At 35.9% G+C, this 20,924-nt stretch overlaps 1 protein-coding gene and 1 long non-coding RNA gene across 3 annotated transcripts in view; one reads left to right on the forward strand and one right to left on the reverse strand.

Annotated features, from left to right (window-relative positions):
- LOC115495979 (uncharacterized) overlaps positions 1-20,924 on the forward strand; it is a 114,187-nt gene that overhangs the window by 53,685 nt on the left and 39,578 nt on the right. The window contains exon 2 of the long non-coding RNA XR_012057002.1: positions 7,777-7,886. This is a non-coding gene — a long non-coding RNA (uncharacterized lncRNA). The remainder of the gene's footprint in view (positions 1-7,776; positions 7,887-20,924) is intronic.
- PDE11A (phosphodiesterase 11A) overlaps positions 1-20,924 on the reverse strand; it is a 111,294-nt gene that overhangs the window by 49,358 nt on the left and 41,012 nt on the right. For both annotated transcript variants that reach the window (XM_072932296.1, XM_072932297.1), the window contains 8 exons: positions 20,487-20,576; positions 19,003-19,143; positions 17,116-17,180; positions 12,943-13,075; positions 10,518-10,593; positions 9,088-9,155; positions 8,635-8,727; positions 5,952-6,002 (listed from right to left, as the gene is read on the reverse strand). In XM_072932296.1, the coding sequence (XP_072788397.1) occupies positions 5,952-6,002; positions 8,635-8,727; positions 9,088-9,155; positions 10,518-10,593; positions 12,943-13,075; positions 17,116-17,180; positions 19,003-19,143; positions 20,487-20,576 (717 nt within the window). The remainder of the gene's footprint in view (positions 1-5,951; positions 6,003-8,634; positions 8,728-9,087; positions 9,156-10,517; positions 10,594-12,942; positions 13,076-17,115; positions 17,181-19,002; positions 19,144-20,486; positions 20,577-20,924) is intronic.

A 20,924-nucleotide genomic window follows, 5' to 3' on the forward strand; every position in this document is an offset into this window, starting at 1 on the left:
AGAGATTTTTAATCAGATTCAAAGCTCCACCCTAATTTAATTTGATGTCTCTAAATCCAGACATTTTATGAGAAAAAAAAACATGAACAATCTCTCTACTCCACTTCTCCATGCCATTCCCTGTTCACCGAAATTGGAAAAAAATTGAACTACAAAGCACTTGTCTGAAGTCAGATGACAGCCTCACGCTTCAGAAACTAGTATAAACACTCAGTATTTTATTTTATCATTGTTTATAATTTTCAGTGTATGCAATGTGTTCTTGACTTCTTGTTTCCATGACAACTGAAGACATGGGCACATGTCAAAGCGTACAAAATAATGTAATACAAGGAAGACCTTGGTTTGATGAACTATGAAACTCTTAACACGGTGCTTTAGTTCTTGTCTTACGTGGGCAGTGGATGTGGAAAAGCAGAGAAATAAACTGTGTTTTACATCTTGTGATCATGTACCTTTCTCAAAAGGGAACACAATTCAATATTAACACTTAAGCCCTGGTTACCCACAAATTTTTTCTTTAGTTTTTTTCCTATTGTTGCTATTCTCAGTGGAAGCTGAGCAGCTGGAATAGACAGCACTAGGGAAAAGCTCCGTGCCAGCCTGCACCCTGCAGTGAGAGCCAAAGGGAAGTGAGTGTGAGCAGCCTTGGAGGCCATCTGGAAAATCCTGCAGCGTGTGAAGAGCTTCGTGTTCCCCCCACACGTGCAGGGCCCACGGCTCACAGTGCTGAGCTGCAGTGGCACTGTGTGCTGTGGGTTTGGGGAAACACAGGATCCCAAACTGATGGACGCTGCAGTGCCACAAAAAAGCAGCAAGGCATAACCCCCCGCATTCTATGGCAATGTTTTACACATGCTCCAAAGGCCAGATTGCCTTTCTGAAGTTTAATTACTGAGGAAGACTATGAAGTAATTACTAATAACTACTAAAAAATATTTATTACAAGCTTATAAGAGTAATTAAAGTAGTTCTAAATTGAAAGATGACATCACAGCAGAAAATAACATAGCCAAGGAATGCTTTCCCTATTGTTTCAAATATTGAAATTAAAACCAGTACAAAAATTTCATTTGTTCTCATTGTGCTGCCCATTGTTATATATTTAAGGGTGCATAAGGCATGAATAACAGAAGTTAAATCATACATACTCCCTCCAAGTATCAAATTCACATAGATCCATCATCTTTCATTGATTCAACCATTTACATTGTCACATACAGAAGCAGTCTTAAAAGTTGTTTCTTTTTTTTTTTTGGTTCGGCTCTTTTCATCATTCTGTAGTTAAAGGAGTGTTTTTAAGAAACACACAAAAGCCTCCCTATGTGGAAGTAGATCTTAAATAGCCACACCTCAGGCTACAAAACTGAGAAATGCAGAAATTTTTATTCATGCCACATTTTGAATTAAAGATTCTGTAAAGCAGGTGATACGTTATTTTCCATTGTGTATCTCTCCTGTGTGCTATTTGACCTAAAAAAGGGAATCTCTCCCAGGGCTATAAATAATGCATCACAGTCATTAAATATTGATCTGGCTTATGCCATTGACAGCTGCGCAATTAGGCTTGCTTCTTAAAAATAGCTTCTTGTACATTTCCCATAATAGGACAGCGTTTACATATTCTCTTTGGAAACTACACTGGTGAAATTTAAAGGTGATATGTGTTTGTGGGGCTGCTTGCTAAGTCACAGGATTTGTTCATTACTGTCTCATAAATCAGTAACTCTTGCTATAAATGTCCTGCCCTGAACACAATTCTGCGTTCTTTACTCATGTATCTATATTTGTCTAACACAGAACTATATTTAGGCTTGCAGGACCTGAATTTCAGTAAGAGCAAACCTGGCACAGGTTTGCTATAGGATGCATAGGACAGCTTCAATCTCAGATTAATCAGATCTCAAGTGCCTTATCTATTCCAATGACACAAATGTTCATAGCACTAGTACGCAACAGAAATGACAGAATAGTCTTTTAGGTCTAAAATACAAGGGAGAACTAAGTTGTCACAGCTTTTAAAATCATAGCGATTTCTGATTTCTTGAAAATAATATTGATATTGATATGATTCAATGGTGCATTGCTTTAGCTTACCCTGCCAAAATTAAGTTTGTATTTAGCATAGTTATGTAGATGAAAGAGAGGAGAAGTATTGTGGTAAATCATGCTGAAGACTTCAGATATTCTCAGAAAAATTTGCACTCAAGGTGATGTTTATTTTGTTTTACTTGCAAATGCCCATGAAAAGTAAAGTTTGGTTTTTCTTCCTGTACCTGGAAGAATGGTATCAGAAATCTACCTATCACAGTAATGCGGCATATATCAGAAAACCCAAAAAAATATTATGCAGTTTGTGTGAATTTAACAGTATATTTAATTTAAATGTTTTTTGAAGCCATCATAATCTAAACCTGAAAATTAGAAAAAAATCTAAAAATATTTAGTATCCAATTGTATGACATGGTCCATATCCATACACTCATGTTTTATTGTTTCATACTGAGAATTTCCCTCTGTATTTTTCCAGCTCCTCCAGCAATAGTGCTTTGCACTTTTTCCCAGATAAACATCTGGAAAAGGTTTAATATCTTAAGGGTTTCTTATTAAGGTGGGGTTTTCTTCATTAATTCTTAGATGGAATTACAAGAAACAAAAATAAATGTTATTTATTTTACAGAACCTGGTCACAGTGATTATGCTTAATTATTAAAAAGATGGGTATATTTGTGAATTTATGTGTTTGTGAATTCATCCAATAATAGTAAGAAATTACTGATGAAATTTCAAGTTAAAAAAAATCCACTTTAGCTCCTCTTGCTGGGCTTTCTATAAAATAAAATAAAATAAAATAAAATAAAATAAAATAAAATAAAATAAAATAAAATAAAATAAAATAAAATAAAATAAAATAAAATAAAATAAAATAAAATAAAATACTTCATTGGTAAAAGCCAGTGGAAAAAGAAATTTTAAGTACACTTGCAATTTTTCACTTTTTATCATAATATCCTTGAGATCCTGAGCAAATAAATATTAATGGAAAAACATTTTATAAAAACTTACAAAGAGGGGAAAAAAATCTTGTACTACAAGAGTATGTAATTATTTCCAAGATCCTGTGGTCCAGTTACAGTATGTTTGGGATAATATGTTGAGAAGTTGTCAACTCAAATATATTGTCACTCCAAAGTCATTAATTACTTCTGGGTGCTGTGTCAGTCGGGAGCCAATAGTGATCTCCTGGCATCACTCTCATTTAGATGTTTCTGTCGTGTCTGTGTCTCTGCTCTGACTGAACCAGGACATCGGGTCAATCGTAACAGACATTTGCTCTGACATCTGCCAATAAATCACCACCGAGAGAGGGGACACATTTAGCCCAAACACCCCCAGAGGGAGGGATGGTTTATTAGCCAGTCAAGTCTAGAAGATGATCCTAATATAACAAAGGGCTTATACAAAATATAACGATATAACAAACAGGGAAAAGAGCAATGATTTCAGGGTAGGATGCCTTGGGAGACCTCAGCAGAGAGGCTGGCTGTAAGCAGGGGGATGGGAGCAATTTCATCCCACAGATGGATGGCCCTCTCTGGGATGAGCTCTGTGTCACAGGCCCACAAGACATGCTGGTTGGTTGTCTCTGGGTTTTTGTTCTTTCGTTTTGGTTACATACAGTGGTGCAAAAGCATTTAAAAAACTATTTCAGAGTAATTTTGTCAGGAATTGAAAGTGAGACAACTGGATGTATGTTGTAAATACAGGCGAACCCAATGGGAAGAAATGATGATGTCTGACTCAATTCAGAAGGCTGAATGATTTCTTTATTATAACTATGCTAAAATACATTAATATACTATATCAAGGAAGATACTAAAACCACATACTACACTCTCGCTCTCATCCAGGCACAGGTGGATTGGATTGGCCATCAGGCTCAAACAATCCTCACCAGAAGCCAATCAAGCCCGTACTCCAGGTAAACAATTCTCCAAACACATTCCACATAGGAAAAACAAGGAACAGAAGTAGAAATTGTTTTCTCTTTCATTTCTCTCTGTGCACCTCTATGAAAAATCCTGAGAGAGGGAGAAATGTGCTGCCACATATATAGACATAGAAAATGGACAATTTTTCTAAAAAATAGCCTAACTTACTTTAGCCATAGCTTGGTTATGTTCCTTATTTTCTCATCTATGTTCTTTATAAAACACGTGTATTTTGGAATTGTATCTTCTGGAGTTATTAATGAATAAATGCTTTTCATTTCCTTTTACCTTATTATTAGCTATTAAATGGATAGTTGCATGCCTTCAAGGTAAATGGATAACAAAAAGACATTTCTTACTTGGAGACTGGTCTATCTATTAATGAAGTCACCTGGGAAAAAAAGTAAAATAGCTTCTCATCACATGAGCATCTGAGTCCAAAGAGTAACATAGCAGGCTGTTATTTCAAGTACAGAGGCTATGAAGGAGAGCTGTCTTTCAATGGCTGACAGCAATCAAGTATGGCCCTCTTGGACATACAAAGATGCTGGTGGACTCCTGAGAGTTATAGAAACTATATTACAGATGTGTAGTTTTAAGGTAAATGGAAATACAAAAATAAAACAGAAAGTTGATGGTCCTTTACCCCTTTCTTTCCTCTTTCTCAATAGTGTTCAGTTCTTTTTGCCAAACACTGAATACAATTTACTGCACATGCAGAAGTACTTCCTGTAGTGTTGGATGATCTTTAAGCATGCTGATTCCAGCAATACTTCAGTAATCTCATCTTCTTCATACATAAGTGAGGTAATCATACCAGTAACTACAGTGGAGGGAGAATATTACACCCTTATCACCAGGTATCGATACAGATACCAGGCACAGACAATAATCTACAAACTCATTAACTAGCAAGAGGTGCCCTTCCTCAGCCCAGATCACTCAGCAGGATCAGCTCTATGCCAGCCATGTGTTCCCCCTTTCACCACAGGCATCCCCGTGGTGCAGAAAGCAGGTTGCAGCCTGACAGCCAAGTGTCAAAATAACCACCCAACAGTTGATTTTCAGCTAGACAGATGCCAGAGCTCCAGAGCAGGGAGTGCCAGCAATGTGGAGCCGCAACAGTCCAGATCTCCTTCCCAGACCTCACTACAGTCTCTGATGCAGTGTGTCCAGGAGACCAGCAGTGATACCCATCATGGGAGCCTCCCAAACAGCTTTAAGGAGCTCTCTACCAGCATTGCCTCCTCATAGCCAAGGGAAGCATCACCAAATTTCCCAAGCGCCTCTTCAAGCAGGAAAAGACAAACAGTCTATCACAAAAGCAGCACTGGAGTGCTGGCAGTGATGAAAATCAAGGGCACTGTTCCACCCACTTTCCAGCCCATGGCAAGGCAGCATTCAGTGAGAACATGTAATTATTGGTCCCTACTAATGCTACACTCAGAGCACATCACTTTCACATTCTGTCAAGGGCGCTTACAGGAGTTATCTGAGTTATCTCTCACCTTCCCATCCAGCCTTCTGAGCCTATGCACAGCCTGGATAGAGAATGCTCCACTTTTTTAGTAAACACAGAGCAGCTTCCAAGCTTTATAGCTTATGCATGTAAAGTCTTGAGTTCTTTTCTTTTTCTCTAGTCTCTCTCTCTCATGTTCTACGTGGTATGACTTCCCTGTGATGGTTCCTGCTGAGAAGGCCACCAAACCCACACTACATGCAGTTCCAGTAGCTGGTGCTGGGACAATGGGACTTTGCTGCTGTGCACCCACCACTGCAGCTCTGAAAGAAATGTTCCACCTTCCCTGCTTAACAGCCTTACATGTAATATATCCACTGTAAATAATCTTTAATTCAGATTTTCTGCTTATGATGTAAAATTTCTCTCAGACAATCTAGACAAATATTAATTTACAGTTATAGTTCCAGAAATCAGTACATTAAAAACTTAAATCTTACCTTGAATTTATCCACTTCTGCCTTCGAACATGTTGCATGATAAGACAACACCTGCCCCAGAACAAAACATAAAAACCAGTTTTGTACATTTGTCAAGTAGCAATATCAGGGTTCTGTACTGCAGTCTAATCAGTTATGTTTAAAGCAAATTTTATTAGTGTTTGTGTGATAATTCTGTTCTGATTGACAGCATGTCATAGCTAATTACAGGTTATCAGGCATATATTTGACAGTTATACTGCAAGGAATTTTATAGGAAATAATGAACAGTAAGTAATTTAATGTTATAAGGATTCCTACATTGTTCTCCTGAAGTTCTACAATCAAAAGAGAAAGAATTTAATGTAAAAGTAACAGTAGATTTATGGACTTTTAATAATGCCTTTTGCTATACTGAAAAGCTTTAATGCCTATACTAGTGTCACATGACTGCATCCAAATATCAGCACCTCTGTGCTGTGTCTGACATTCTCTTCAATACCATTCTGCAGAGAGCAGCATCAAATAAAATGTACAAAGTACTGCACACATGCTCTTATTGCCTCTTGGTATGCAGCCATTAATATGTAGTACATTGTATCCTCGTGGGTTGATACTAACACTGAGCAAGCGCTGCAGAAGATGCCAGAGCCATCCTGTGTTCTGGGCCCACCATGGGGGGCTCTGGCTGTGCATGGGGCGAGCTGTGCTGGTCCATGAGGCAGCTCCCAGAGCCAGAGCTTTCCCAGCACTCCCAGCTGGGACAGGTCCTTCCCCTCTCTGCAACACCTGACCTTCTGGTGTGCTAAAGCTATGATACAGGCTTCTCACTTGGAAATCATTTTCATCCATTAATGGCTCTGTTATTCATACAAACACCTAAACTGTCTCACAGGGCTTTGATTTGCAACACCTTGTGGTTAAGTCCCAAGACATATCAGTTTTAGAGATGTCACCTTTTACAGTAACAGTAATTCATTCCTGCACTGTACAAGAATAAATAAAAAACATAAACTCATTGGTTCTGTACCCCATTTTACTTTGTATGATAATACATCATGTCCTTTCTCAAACAGTATCTATTTTTCTATCCAACCATACTGCAACTTCTCTCAGAAACTGGTAAAATGAGTCAGATTATATCTTATGCTATGACAGATTACATTTAACAGCAAAATTCTCCTTGATCTGTATTCATTATAACCTTCTAGTTTTTAAGTCTTCCTTAGTATTTATTACTCTAATCTTTAAATAATTTGCAAATTTTGTGTCCTTAGTATAAAAAAAGTATTTAGCCTGGCTTTGAATCATGGCAAACTTTCCTGATAATTTATTTATGTTTTGCTCTTCTATTTAGTAGTCAATCTTATCAGAATACTATATGAAAACTATATACAGACAAGAATCTTATTGTGATATATAACAATTTCGTTTATTTTACATCTGATATCAATGTAATTTTCAAGTGCCATTCATTGCCATTATAACTAAATACATAAGTACTAATGAAGTATTCTATTAGTGAAAATCCGCAGTCCTTCATCTCATACCATTCTAGTGTTCAATACTTTTCTCCTGCATCTTCTATAATTTTATGCAAATATTATCAAGAGCTGTTGCCCACTTATAGAAAGAATTACTTTTAATTGCAGATTAATGGCTATTTATCAACTCTACACATATAAGCTATATGGTTATTAGTATTTTTTAGATCAAAGAAAGAAGTTGTATTTTAAACAAAAAAAAATTAATTTTCTTTTATTTCAGTGGCAAATAAACTTCTATGTGAAGTTTCATCCCTGTATATCTGTGTGTGACATCTAGCACTGCTTGCTTTTCTTGCCAGGAGGAGCACTCATTCTCAGGTGTCATATTGCACAGATACGTGGGACATATGAAGACTTATTCATGACTATGGCATGTAAAGTATAAGGATCTTGCAGGAGGCCTGAAAAGGTAAGCTAAGCTTTTAACTTTTCCTCCTACATGGGTAGATATATACAAATAAAGAAAGCCAATTATGTTTAGGATTTCTAACACCAACGATCTTACTGACTTTGGAAAGTTTTAATAGGTCTGTGTGCAGCACAGGATGCAACCCCACTATGAAGATTAATATCTCAAGCCTTAAAGCAAAGTGAAAAAAAAGCCTCTTTATAGTAATACAGTTAGGTTTGATTTTTCTTTTAATAGAAAGAATTTCATATTTCATTCAGGCCAATATTATTTTTGTGGATCTTACTGCAATGGTGAGTACTGGAGAAACTCAACGGAATTACATAGGTAAAAGGTGCACACATCAGGGAGAGCTAGATGATTTTCTTCTCTTATCACATGTGAAATTTAAAACAATACCAATATCTTAGTGATGTTACCCTTTCCTCAGAGCGATGTTTTAAGATTAATCAGTCTTGAATAATGCTTTTTTCAAAAGATCTGAAATTTCATTCAAACTGTTCTTAATTATTGTTGTAGTAGGAATAATGTGAATTTGTAAAGCTATCCTCAAAACTCCAGGCTTTTTTCTCACCAAGATGATTTTTAATATGATAATGTTTAAAATCTCCCGATATATAGACCACAGTGCTATATTGTTGAATTTGGTTAGAGAAGTTTAAATAATCATAGTTTTTAAAAATATAGTGAGCTTCTTTACATGTAACAGTTAGGAGCAAGAAAAGGTTTCACAAAGATGTACACATACGTCAAGAGCCACAGACTGTTTTGCCCAGGATTTCTTCACTTGGTCATACATAATTGTGTTGTTGATACCCAGGCCACAAAAAATAACAAAAGCCTATAATTTAAAAAGAGACAAAAGAGAGTCAATTGTGAATCAGTTACAATACAAGCACAAAGATAAACACTGGCTTAATCATGAAAAGAAATTGCATGGGAATATTAGGAATAATCATGTTTGAACAGGTTATTTTAAGAATGCAGGTGAGTCACTGGCCTCCAGATGAGAGATTAGATGCCAGAATCTTGTTTTAATTAGGATGTCACCTTCTAAGTGAGGATTTCTGAGAATTAATGTCAAACCACGAATATAGACAAGATATTCTCCCCCCATCCCTGGAGTGGACTGAAGCAGATTACTGAGAAATACCAAATGCTACTGAAAAAGTATGTTAATAGTGAACTGAATGCCTCTTACTTCAAACAGTCGCTGGTCAGCATCATCAAAGGATTTCCCATCAAGCCTGTTCAACACTTGAGCTACCCCTTTAAAAAGAGTTAATATGAATTATAATCTTCATTCATTAATGCACAATGCAGAATGTTTTATTCATTGGTAAAATGTAAACCACATATTTCAAACTGAAAATAATTGGACGCAGATGTGCAAAAATTTGATTGTTTTGATACTTTCAGCTGCTATTCTTTACTATCTAAGTATAATACTGCAAATCGAAAAGTTACTCACAGTGCTTTTCACAAAAATTATCTATTTGAGATCTAAAGATCTATTTGAGAAAGATCTTGATCACCTTGCTAACAGCAATCACATAAGTTGTCCTAAAAATTTGGAGTTTCCAATACAATTTACTGAATCGGTACCTTCATTCCTAAAATCTTAGTTTAGTATCATCTGGGTATATAAACCGTTTTTTACTCATGACTGGTTCATTAATTTACTGAGCCAATGAAAAAATGTATTTTCCAAACTAATTTTACTGGAACAAACATTTCTATTTCATTTATCTGCAATAAGATCTTAGAAAAATACTTGTAAGAGTAATCTGCTGTCAAGAGTTCAGATTATTTCTCATTCTTGAAGATAAGACGGAGTTCACAACAAACAACAAGATGTATTTTTAAAACACTCAGCTCCCACATCACCTCTGCTAAAGAAGCTCAAAGACCCTGCATGGCACCAAGTGCCTTCAGTAATGCACCTCCCATCTCCTCTCCCTGGCTGAGAGCCACAATGCACAGGGATCTAACTCTTGCCCTGCCAGTATAAATTGATATTGCTTTGACGTCAGTTCTTCTGAGGAACGTTAGCAGAGGAATCTGGCGCTGTTATTTACAAGCACTCCTTTTTGTGCCAAAAGCAGGTAATAGCACAGGGCCAACTGCTGGTGTAGCATAGATGCAAACAATCCTATGAAAGATCTCCTGAAATTGTCACATCCTGATCCACCACTGCAACAGGCAACTCTGACCACTGCCACAGCCCCTCCAGCAAATCTTCCCTGATTGCACCCAGAGTTCATCGTTGGAGGGAAATGAACCCTTAGCTTGACTGCATGCAGTTGCCCATGTACTAAAGATGGAGACCCAAGGAAAACATCAGTGCATATAAAACATTTTTCACTAATATGGTTAGAATTTCTGTTTTTATTGCATTAAAGTTCAGTACAATATATAACTTAACGACACAGCTGGAAAGTTAGGTTATATATTGTCCACACAGTATCCAAGTCAAAACATCCCTTCTTGGATATGTAGCATGCATCCTAGGTACTGTAACATCTTAACAATACTCAGCCGGGAATACAAAGAAAGAGGAACACGGAATTAAAAAGATAGAACTAAATTTACAGTAGCACAAAAATTAGGCAGCCATGAGGGAAGTCTTACCAATTATTTGGTGGGTGCTGTTCCATATAGGAACACACAGAACAGATCTTATGTGAAAGCCAGAAATTTGGTCAGCCTAAAATGTAGAAATGAGAGCTTCCATTAGTGGTGCCATTTTCAGCCTTTTAAATCATAGTAATAGAAATGTCAAGGACTAAGTTTACGTTAAAGTTGTCATTTCATATCTATCAGCTCTCAGAAAAAAAATCTGCTGAAACTTCCTCCAGAATAACCAAAAGTCATATGGATTATTCCAAAAATTGCCAAAGAATATACAAACATTGGCATCTTTGCCACATTAAGCTTCCACTATTTGACTCTAAAGACAAACTATAATTGAGGTGATGTCCAGACAAATTTTGGATTCTTAGACTGGTGGATTAGGAGGGGTAACTTTTCACTGAACAAGTTAGAAGTAGCCTTCCCAATTGTGAGACAATTTGTTAGCGTGGCAGCTGTAGAAGGAGGCTTACAGGAAATACATATTTTCAGAAAAAAGGCGAGAGAAAGTAGGCAATTGTGCAGAAATGCAAGTTAGTATGAAATGTAAGGATGGAGCCAAATCCTAGATTTGAGATAACTGGTCCTTTTGTTCCAATGACAATTAACTGCCTCATTTATTGTTTTCTAGCTAATACAGTATACAGATTCACAATTTATTTTAAGTGTCACTGATTCTCTCTTTTCTACAATTAATAAGCTTTATTCTTTAGTGTCACTGCTGCAAAATCTAATGAAAACAGTTCTTCAAAAGAGATTAAGAGAGTGGAATGAGTCCACTCACAGACGATCAGGAGAGGTTCTCTTTCTAGAACTACCACTGCTACAGGCAATCTTTAATAGAAGAAAACTAAATGACCAGCAATAATTCATATATGGGAAGCAGGAAGGGATCACTGTGATCTAGCTAGCAAAAGACATAAATCAGGTTTTAAATAGATTACTGTCTATTTATACATACTCAGAACTCATCACTGAAACCAGTGTGGAGTGCCACCTAAAAACCAGGTAAATGGGGCAATAATTGATTCAAACGTACGTCTTAAAATGAACTGCAAAATACTTTTGCATTAAAATCTTGATGAATGAGTTGAAAATTGATCATCAACATTTGCAGATGAGAAGTAGTGTTCTAAGAAAAAAAATAAAGATGATTTTCAACAGAAGCAGAGAACAGAATCTCTGCTCATAATTATAAATGTATGTTTGATTCTATCTAAGTAATAAGGGATACTATGTTCCTCTTACTACTCTTGATTGTAGAAATAATTGAGTAGAAAAACTGAATTTAAGAATTAAATTTTCATAAGAACCCATCAAAAGAAAATTATTATTGCCCTTTGTATAATTTTCCTTATATATTGTGTAGTGCCTCCAACTTGGAAAGAACTAACTGTGAAAGAAAGAAGAGAAAACTGAATTATTCAGGAGATTATATAATACAAGTACAGTTGCAAACATCAAGGACTAGCAGGCTTTAAGTTAGCATATCTAAACACCCCAGGCATTAATTGTACTTCCTGGAATTCTGAACAGATTAACATCAATTCAGTTTCCTTTTATGCTTCTATAGCAGGCCCCTTTTATTTTTTCTTGTTTCAAAAAAATCTGCTGGTTTCAGAAATAATCCCTTTAATGACATATGGAATAAAATTGGAACCAAGCAAATTCTCAACATGAAACACTTCCAAGAATACTTACTGTAGTAATATATTTTAGGAAGCTTTCTGACCAAGGCTGTGATTAATTTGCTGTCCGACTGCTGGCCAAATCCTCCATAGTAATTCTGGATTAGAATTCAGTGAAGATTTTGTCCTTCCATACACCTCTAACATTCATTTAGATGTTGAGTATACTTACATTTTTATCTGTAGCTACACCTTTCTAACAGGAAATGAATACCTTAAGATACACAAACAACTATTATTGGGAGTGATATGTATCTTGAAGAAGTACCCAATCCAGTGTGTATTTCAGCAAATTAAACGGTTGGTTTGCTAAGTTAGATCACAAACAACATTTGTCTGTCTGGATACCAGTTCTGTTCACATTCTGTCTGTGTTCAGCCGCAGCCACCCCAACAGCTAACAACACTGGTGCCGCTAACGCTGATCACCAACAAATTTTCAGCAATAAAAATCAATTTGCATAAATATCAAGGCAATTGGTAAGGGAATCACTTATAAATAGGAAAAAAAAAGAAAGAATAATGGACAAATAACTTAAAGTCATAGACTAATTCAGTGATCTGTGTTGGCATATGGTATAAAACCATAGAAGACCAGAAGGACAACTTACTGGACATAAAAAATAGTTCAAAATAAATATTCACATTTCTCACAGCCACTTGGCTGTCAAACCAAAATTTTTATTTAGTCACGATGCTCAAAATTAATATATAATTACATTTGTAAAAATCTCTTACCTCAGCATCAAAGCGAGGATCCTGATAGGCATCACTGATGTTCACTGGGAGACCTGTGGAAGCGACGAGTTCAGCAATGCTGTTGTTGATTAGCCAGTCAGAATAAGATGATTTTTCCATGCTGTCTTTGAAACTATCAAAATGCAGGGCAAGGGAAGAAAAGAATACAGTCAACATTAATTGCAAGTCCACCATGTCTTAAATGCACATGAATAGGAACAGGAGAACCATTCACAATTTTTAACAGTTACTAAAAATTAACTATAGAAAAATAATTTGGTATTATTGAAATGGTACTTCAAAAATTTTCTCATTTACACAACTCTTTGTATGGAAAACAGCATTGGTGTCTCAAGTAAATAAAATATTTGATGTATTTTACCTATGATTCAACAGTAGATTGTGTTCTAAGTTTCTGTAGGATACAGGACTGCCCATGGAAAGCAACCAGTTATAAAAATATTTTCTGTAGAGTTACCTGAAAATATATACTTTTCAGATTTTTAAAATTAATCTAATAATCTGTGATATTTTCAATTTTTATTTTCAATAATTTTCCTGTCAAAATGACTTTTTAAAAAATTTTGGTATCTGAATGGCTGAAGGAGGGATCGTTAAGTAAGTCTTAAATCAATACAGCAAGTATATTACAGCAGGTAGATCCAAGTAGTCACACAAGACATGAAGGTTTCCTTTTTTTTTTACCTGGTTGACCTTCTGCTACAATTATTGAGGCACTAGAGAGCTATCACTAAAGGAGCATAAGACACTAGAATTAGGGCCTTAACTCACCACACTCCACTGCAGCTTCTCCGGAAAATTCAGTATCTAGCAGACCTTAAAGACCTCACCTCATACCTCACCTAATCAGTAGGAAAGTTCTCTTTGACTTATTTCAGGAAGGTTCTTGACACTGGCAATGTCTAGCTATTCATGAGTGAATTAAAAAAAAATGCCTGTTGTCTTAGTCTTGAGAAGAAAACTGATAAACTTTTAACACCTGAGAAACATTACTTAGAAAAAAGTTACTAAGAAGCTATGGAGAAGACTACAATCGGCTTTGAAGCATTCCTCATGAATGAAAGCAGAGTGAAGAGTAAAATACTTGAAAGACTCAATCAAAGTGAAAGGATTGATTTTTGTTGACTGCTTTGATTTTCTGGTGACTAATTCAACTATGTCACTCATTGAAAAGAAAATATTCTTAAAAGACTATAAATAAAAATAATGATTTGCAGAATTGACTCTCATTTGGAATAAGAATTTTTAGTGACTGTAATAAATGTTATGTGTATACTTTACACATAACATAAATAGAGACTTATGTAGAGACCTTTACATAAATATAACATATAAATATAACAGGTTTTGAGCTAAGTAAAAAAATCACATTTATAATTTAAAATTTAATGCATAATTTTATTTATTTCAAATACTTTAGAAGCTAAAATCCTTAAGGATAAGGATCTAATTTAAAATACTTAGTTCCCAGTTCAATACCATTCACATCTGAATGGTATTATCATATAAGACACGTACATCAGGACTGCATTATGGGTGTCAAGCATTTTAAGCAGCAAATGAATTCAAGTAAAAGAAACAATTTAACATTCATAAATAAGTTTTGAAAGTGGGTTCTATTATGTTCTCTCCATTCCTAACAAACACTCTACACCCATACTCCAGAAGACAGGCACATCATCCCAAGGACAGTAAAACAGCTGGGGGATTTCAGCACTCCTCTGTACCAGCCCAAGTGGGAAGGAGCACAGATATTTTTGCCCACACAGCTCATGCTCTGGCCCAGGCAGGAAACCTGTCCACTACCTCTCGTAGCCAGGTTAGAGAACTGTCATCTCAGCTACCTGCTAAAAGGTAATCTCATCTGCCAAAACTGCTGCTTCTGTGCAGGAAAGGCATACACCACAGCACATTCCATCAGGCTCATCTTCATCTAGATCGTATCAGAACTGAGCCCCCAAGGATTCTAATATTTATGTAATATTTTTTCAAAGGGAGAGAAAATTTAGGGGACTTGGCAAACGTGTACCTCAAGAAGAAAATCACTGGGAAAAACAAGAGCATCAGTGTGCCAGTATGGATAATAAACAAACTTGATCATGGTGTGTGATGAAAACTTGGAAACTGAACAGATAAAGGAAAATGTGGCCTTGCAAGGTATTTCTTTACAAACAGCAAAGAAAATAAGTATGAGTATTTATTATGATATTTAGGGATTTAACAGGTGAGCTGCTATCATGAAGATCTAAGGATGGCAAATGAAAAGCCAACTTCTAAAACTGTGTGAGAAAGTATATTAGGGCATGAAATATTGTCTTAGGACCTTCTTTCTCATTTAGATAAAATGTAATGAGAAATGTTATCAGCCTAAAATGTCTTTGGATTTCAACTAAAATTTCAAAGAAATAATGTTTTTCTTAACTGCTGTAATGATGAAGAAACTCGTCTTGCCATTTTTTTCCCCACATGAAAAGTCTCATGACTTTACATCAGTTACAGCTGCAGAATGCAGAATGAAAAGGGCAAAACTCACTAGAAAAATGCTCAAATGTCAAGGGCTCGCGGCATTGTTCTGTATCCTAAATAACCTTTATTTTTTCACAATAGTGCCAATAACTCAAGCTGTGTCTGTGCTAGCTCCAAATGTGACATCATATCTGCCAGTCTAACCTTGGTCTTTGTAAAAGCAGCTTCATTCTCCACAGGAAAAAAATCATCAAAGAAAAACTGATACATCCTCAAGTTAAAATGCACAGAAATATACTTTTATAATTGTATAAAGGCTCGCTACCAGTTATGTGTTTATTCATGTCTTGGACTAAAGTTAAAATAATTTTGACTACAAGCAGAGCAGGCTACTACAAACTGCTTTGTGGCAACATGCTAATATAACTATGGTAACAAGAAATGAGCCAGCTTGGTTATCTTGATACCACTCTACATTGTTTTGACTAATCTGGCTACAGATCAAGTTTGAGAAAAACAGGAATAACAACCACATTCCTTGATTCATGCTTCTGTCCCTGAATAAAAGAAATGTATTTTCACCCCCTAGGAAAGACCAACTGCTACTCTGAAACTTTGTCAAAAGCAGTAACTTGTGATTCCCAGATGAATCAACAGATTATTTATTCATATTTAAATCTTCCTATTATTTATTTCTTGTTTTCCATTTGCTTCACCATTCCCACACCAGGACATGGAAGGGAGATAGCTTCTACCCATATTTCTGTGTGGCCCTAGACTCTGCTGTGAGCTTGCATATCTTAGAAATTTTCTAACACTACCCATTTTTCTAATGCTGCGAAATCCATCCATGAAAAGGTTTATCACCATGACAGCCATTTGATATGGAAGATTCTCCTTCAGAATCAGTATGAATTAATCTGCATAAAACCTATGTGGTAAACACTGAGCCCTGAAAGATGGAAGAAATGTTCTCACAGTAGCCCTGAATCCTCATGCCCTCATTTGCTATATAGGACATTTTATGTGAACTGCTGCCAGTGGTGCAACCTTGCAGGGATTGATATAACAACCCCACATGAACAAACATCTTTCTTTTACCACTTAAAAGTGGCTCTTTATAAATGTTTACAGATCCTACTAAGCAAAACATATACTTCCATTTTGACTGGGCTCCCAAACAAGATTTAGTCATAGGAACACAGTTTCTAGGAAATACACATGCTCTGTGGTTTCTAGGCTTTCCAATTTGACAACAGCAGAAATACAATTTTACTGGAAACCTCTCAACACAACTGTAAAGAGGAATTTTGTAAGAGATAACAAGCTAAAATAATTTTGTAAATTTTACTTCTATATTAATTGCACAAAACAACAACTGCATGTTATCAGTGAGTTCATTCTTAAAAAGTCAGTTTTCCCCTGGTTTCCTGCCTGAGACACTGATACAACATTAGTGCATATATACACACTAACATACATATATAAAAAAATATAGGCACATATATTTATTCAAGCAAGCCTCCACTTGAAGCAAGCGTCTTGTCTGAGTAAAAAACGTAGGCTTACACTCTTCAATCAAATCTATACAAAGTTCCATAAGAAAATAAAATCTTGACCAAGAAAAATCTTAAAATTATGTGAAAAATGTAGTTATCCATAACCACAGAAGACAGGAGCACTAACCTGTTGTCAGTATCAGCACTGCATTTTGGAGATAACAATTCGAAAGACTTTGTAAATTTCACCACCTGTCAGAAAAGAAGTAATTTAGGATTGTAATTAAGATTAATATACATCTAAAAAACAGTAACATAAATTTAGTTCCTCTACTTAAACTGTATTTTTATCCAACAGTCTTAGGATAAAAGTACAAATCTGTATTCTCTCAATGTAGAATTCAGGTTTAAAATACATGCTGTGCACAGTTCCCTGAAAATCAATATCAAATCAAATATCTTCAGTTTCCTTCAGAAAACTATTTTCCACAAGCGTATATACTTCCCTTTAAAGGCTTTTGGGACATGTAGTAGGGAATTTTACTCACACTTCACTTTCTTAATATGGGAAAATAAACAGAAAGGCAGCTTTGCATTACTAACTGCAACCAATCACACTTGAACATATGTGTCAGGAGCACATAAGTGAAACGTCTTGGGAGTGGCAAAAAGTGACACAGAAGAGAGGCCATGGTTTTGGATGTGTCCCCATCTTCACTTTGGCTTTGAATCATAAAAGCTTTCTGCACAACGTACAAATGACAGTATTTTAGACATGGTTAGACACTGAGTTACTCTAAGGAATATATATGTTGATATATATGATATCAACATATATATGATATATATGTTGACAATATATATGATATATATGTTAACCCTCCAAAAAAGGAGAAATTCAAGAAAATAATTGTTTTGCCACTTGTAAAAATTACCAAGTGGGTGATAAGATGCTATTCTCCTACTCCAAATGAACCTAAGAATTATGACTATTTAGAAAAAGTTTAAGCTTTTTGTCCATATTTCACAATTTTGTCTAGAGGAATAAGAACTCATTTCTTGTGGTTTGGCAAAAGCCCCTCCCAGCTCAAAGGCAGAAATAGTACCAAGAGCAGAAATATGAACTTCCACCCACAACTTCCTAACACAATGGACATTTTTTGTGAAAAAAAAAATCATATTATACTTATAAACACAGTGACATTTCATAAGAATGTACTATATATTGTAATTATAAAATTGGGGAGGGAGGTGGCTAGGGGAATCTAGAAAAAGAAAATGAACTACAAACATTAAAATACTATAGCAGAGAATGTAAGTGAAATAAAACTCTTCGTCTTGCTTTTTGGAAAGCTGGTATAATTTAGGACATATTCCATTGAAAATTCTTAATATTTATTAACTGAAATGAAATGTGAATCATATCTTTCCTCCAAGGAAAAGAATGGGGATTTTTTTCTGCCATACAAACAAATTTACAATTCTGTCACTGACGTGTCACAGCCAAGCAACAAATAATTAACTGCAGAATCAGTGAATACAAAAATAATAATTGGGTAGGAAAAAAAAGATATTACAAACAATGTTTTATCCTTCAATTACTTCTCAAATCAGTAGAAAGAAGGGTAGCTTATATTGAACAGCCTGAAAACACTGGAGGAGCTACCAATATAAAGGCAGCCACTTAATTTATTACTAATAACAATATTAATAAAAAATTTAAACATTTTTTAAAAGGCTCTCACACCCTATGAATATCAGTACTGCGAAGTACCAGTGAAAGCCCCTGTCAAAACAATCAAATACTTTAATTCAGTTTACATCCATCTGTTCAACAGAGCTCTGCAATGAAATAATTATTCATGGGGCAAGTAGAATACATACAATACAGCTGGATTTCCATTTCCCCTGCTCAATGTAAGAGCTTACTGCTATCACAATACAAGCCTGCTGGGGTAGAGACACAACAGGGGTGTTGCTAAAGTTTCAACACGTACCTAACTTACATTTAGGAACAACACACTGAAAAACACCTGCAGTCCTGTACTTACATATGACATGCATCTCTACTTACTGGTGATTCAATATCTTCCAGAAGTAATACTGAGCACCGTTCACACTTCAGTAGAGTCTGAGCCCGATGCATAATTTTCTTGACAATTTTCTCTAAGTCAGTCTGTTCCTCAAAGAGGTCATTCACTACCTCCAGTAAAGCCTGTATACAAGGACAGAAAACTCTTGTATTGGTTGTAGAATTAATAAATACATGGTGCATGGCAAACGAGGCATCATATCTGGGATTGATTTTATAAGAGTGATACATTGAAATCTTCATTCAAATGAAGTTCTTAATGACTATGGCAACAAAATTGACACAAATTTTTAATATTTTGTGAAGCAAGAGCACATTCAACACTACCAAAGATATTTCTACTGAAGCTTTGTACCTGTGATCCAAACTAACAAAAATATAATTTCATGTCATTGCAGAAAAGGATGATAAAAAGAGGCAACTATTATTAAAAACCCATCAAAATTACCATTTGGTTTCTTCAAAAAATAAAAGACCTGTCTGTCAAGGGAATGACAGGGGAGATCAGCATTATTTTCACTTCAGAGCCTCCTGTCCCAATGCATGCATGGCACCAGTGATCATGAATGTGTACTCTATGGAGACATGCTGTCAAAACCCTTCACATATGGGGTTTTGTTCTTGCTTAATTTTATAAAGATATATCCACATCATTTGCACATGAAGTGAATATTAAAAATTCAGAATGCAAAGGCTTGAGATTAGTAGAATTTTATGAGAGATTGAATCTCTGCCTAAGAAACACTTTCTCCTGCACCATCTGTGTAGGAATGTGTCCCCTGTTGACGGGGTAACCAAGTTACCCTTTGTCCCCTTAAAAAGGAAAAAAACACAGAAGTTTCTCTCCTCAATTTGGTTAAAAGACACCTCATAGGACCTTGGGGATTTCACCTCAAACTTAAGGATACCTAATTGGACAGGAGCCAAAAAGTCCAGCCTAAGCAATTCCCTAGAAAAGAAGAGAACAAAAGAAGTAAATTGCTTTTGTGAAGTGGTTTAGCAGGAGCAAGAACCTCTTGCCCTGACTCGGCTTTTCTGTGTAAAGAGCTTTTTTATTTTTGCCTTTTATTAAAACTTTTGGTTTCCAATGCTGTTACAGGAGCCATCCTGCTTCTTTTATGCCACCTGAGGTAGCTGAACTATCAAGGGTGTAATGCTTATCTCTGAGAGCTTGTAAGACCAGGTTCAAAAAGAGAAAATGCATTACGTCTGTGCCACAAATGTAATTGTTTCAGCACCACAGAATGTGGAACTGACATCAGGAAACCACAGCCACTACTACAAGTGTATTTCCCTCCTACACTCTTCTGCTTCTTCTCTTCTGCTGCCTCAATCAAGACAGGGATCTTTTGAAAATATAGTTTTTGAAATAAAACTGTGTGCTTAGCAAACACATATGCAGAGCTGGGACCTGCAGGAAAAAAGACAAAAGTTTGATGTTGGTCCACTACACATTTTGCACTTACCCTGCTTCTGTCATATTCCTTCCTTGAAGCTGCGAATAGCTGGGCATTGGATATGGCAATCCCACAGAAGGGGAGGTACATCTGCATCACCTGGTATGGAAAGAAACTTGCAGTCATTAAAAACAACCACAATTGTTTATAGCAATTTCTTACTAGTAAAGAGACCTAACTTAGGGGACACGTCGCAGGAAGGTCTCAGCTCACTCTCCAGCAGAGCACTAAACACAAAACAAAATTATCATGGGCAAGGCACATCAGATACATGGAAAGAGATGAGATGTCTGGGAAAGAACAAATACAATTAAGTTCATAGGTCCCAGACGTCTGTGTCCTCCATAATTTCTCTGGGAATCTGTGGATTCTCCACTCTATAAAATGTCTTCTGAAGACTACTGAAAATTACTGTAGACATTACAGCTTCCCTAGAAAGATATTTTG

The sequence above is a fragment of the Taeniopygia guttata genome, chromosome 7 (assembly GCF_048771995.1).
Source record: "Taeniopygia guttata chromosome 7, bTaeGut7.mat, whole genome shotgun sequence".
In the NCBI taxonomy this organism is placed as follows: domain Eukaryota; kingdom Metazoa; phylum Chordata; class Aves; order Passeriformes; family Estrildidae; genus Taeniopygia; species Taeniopygia guttata.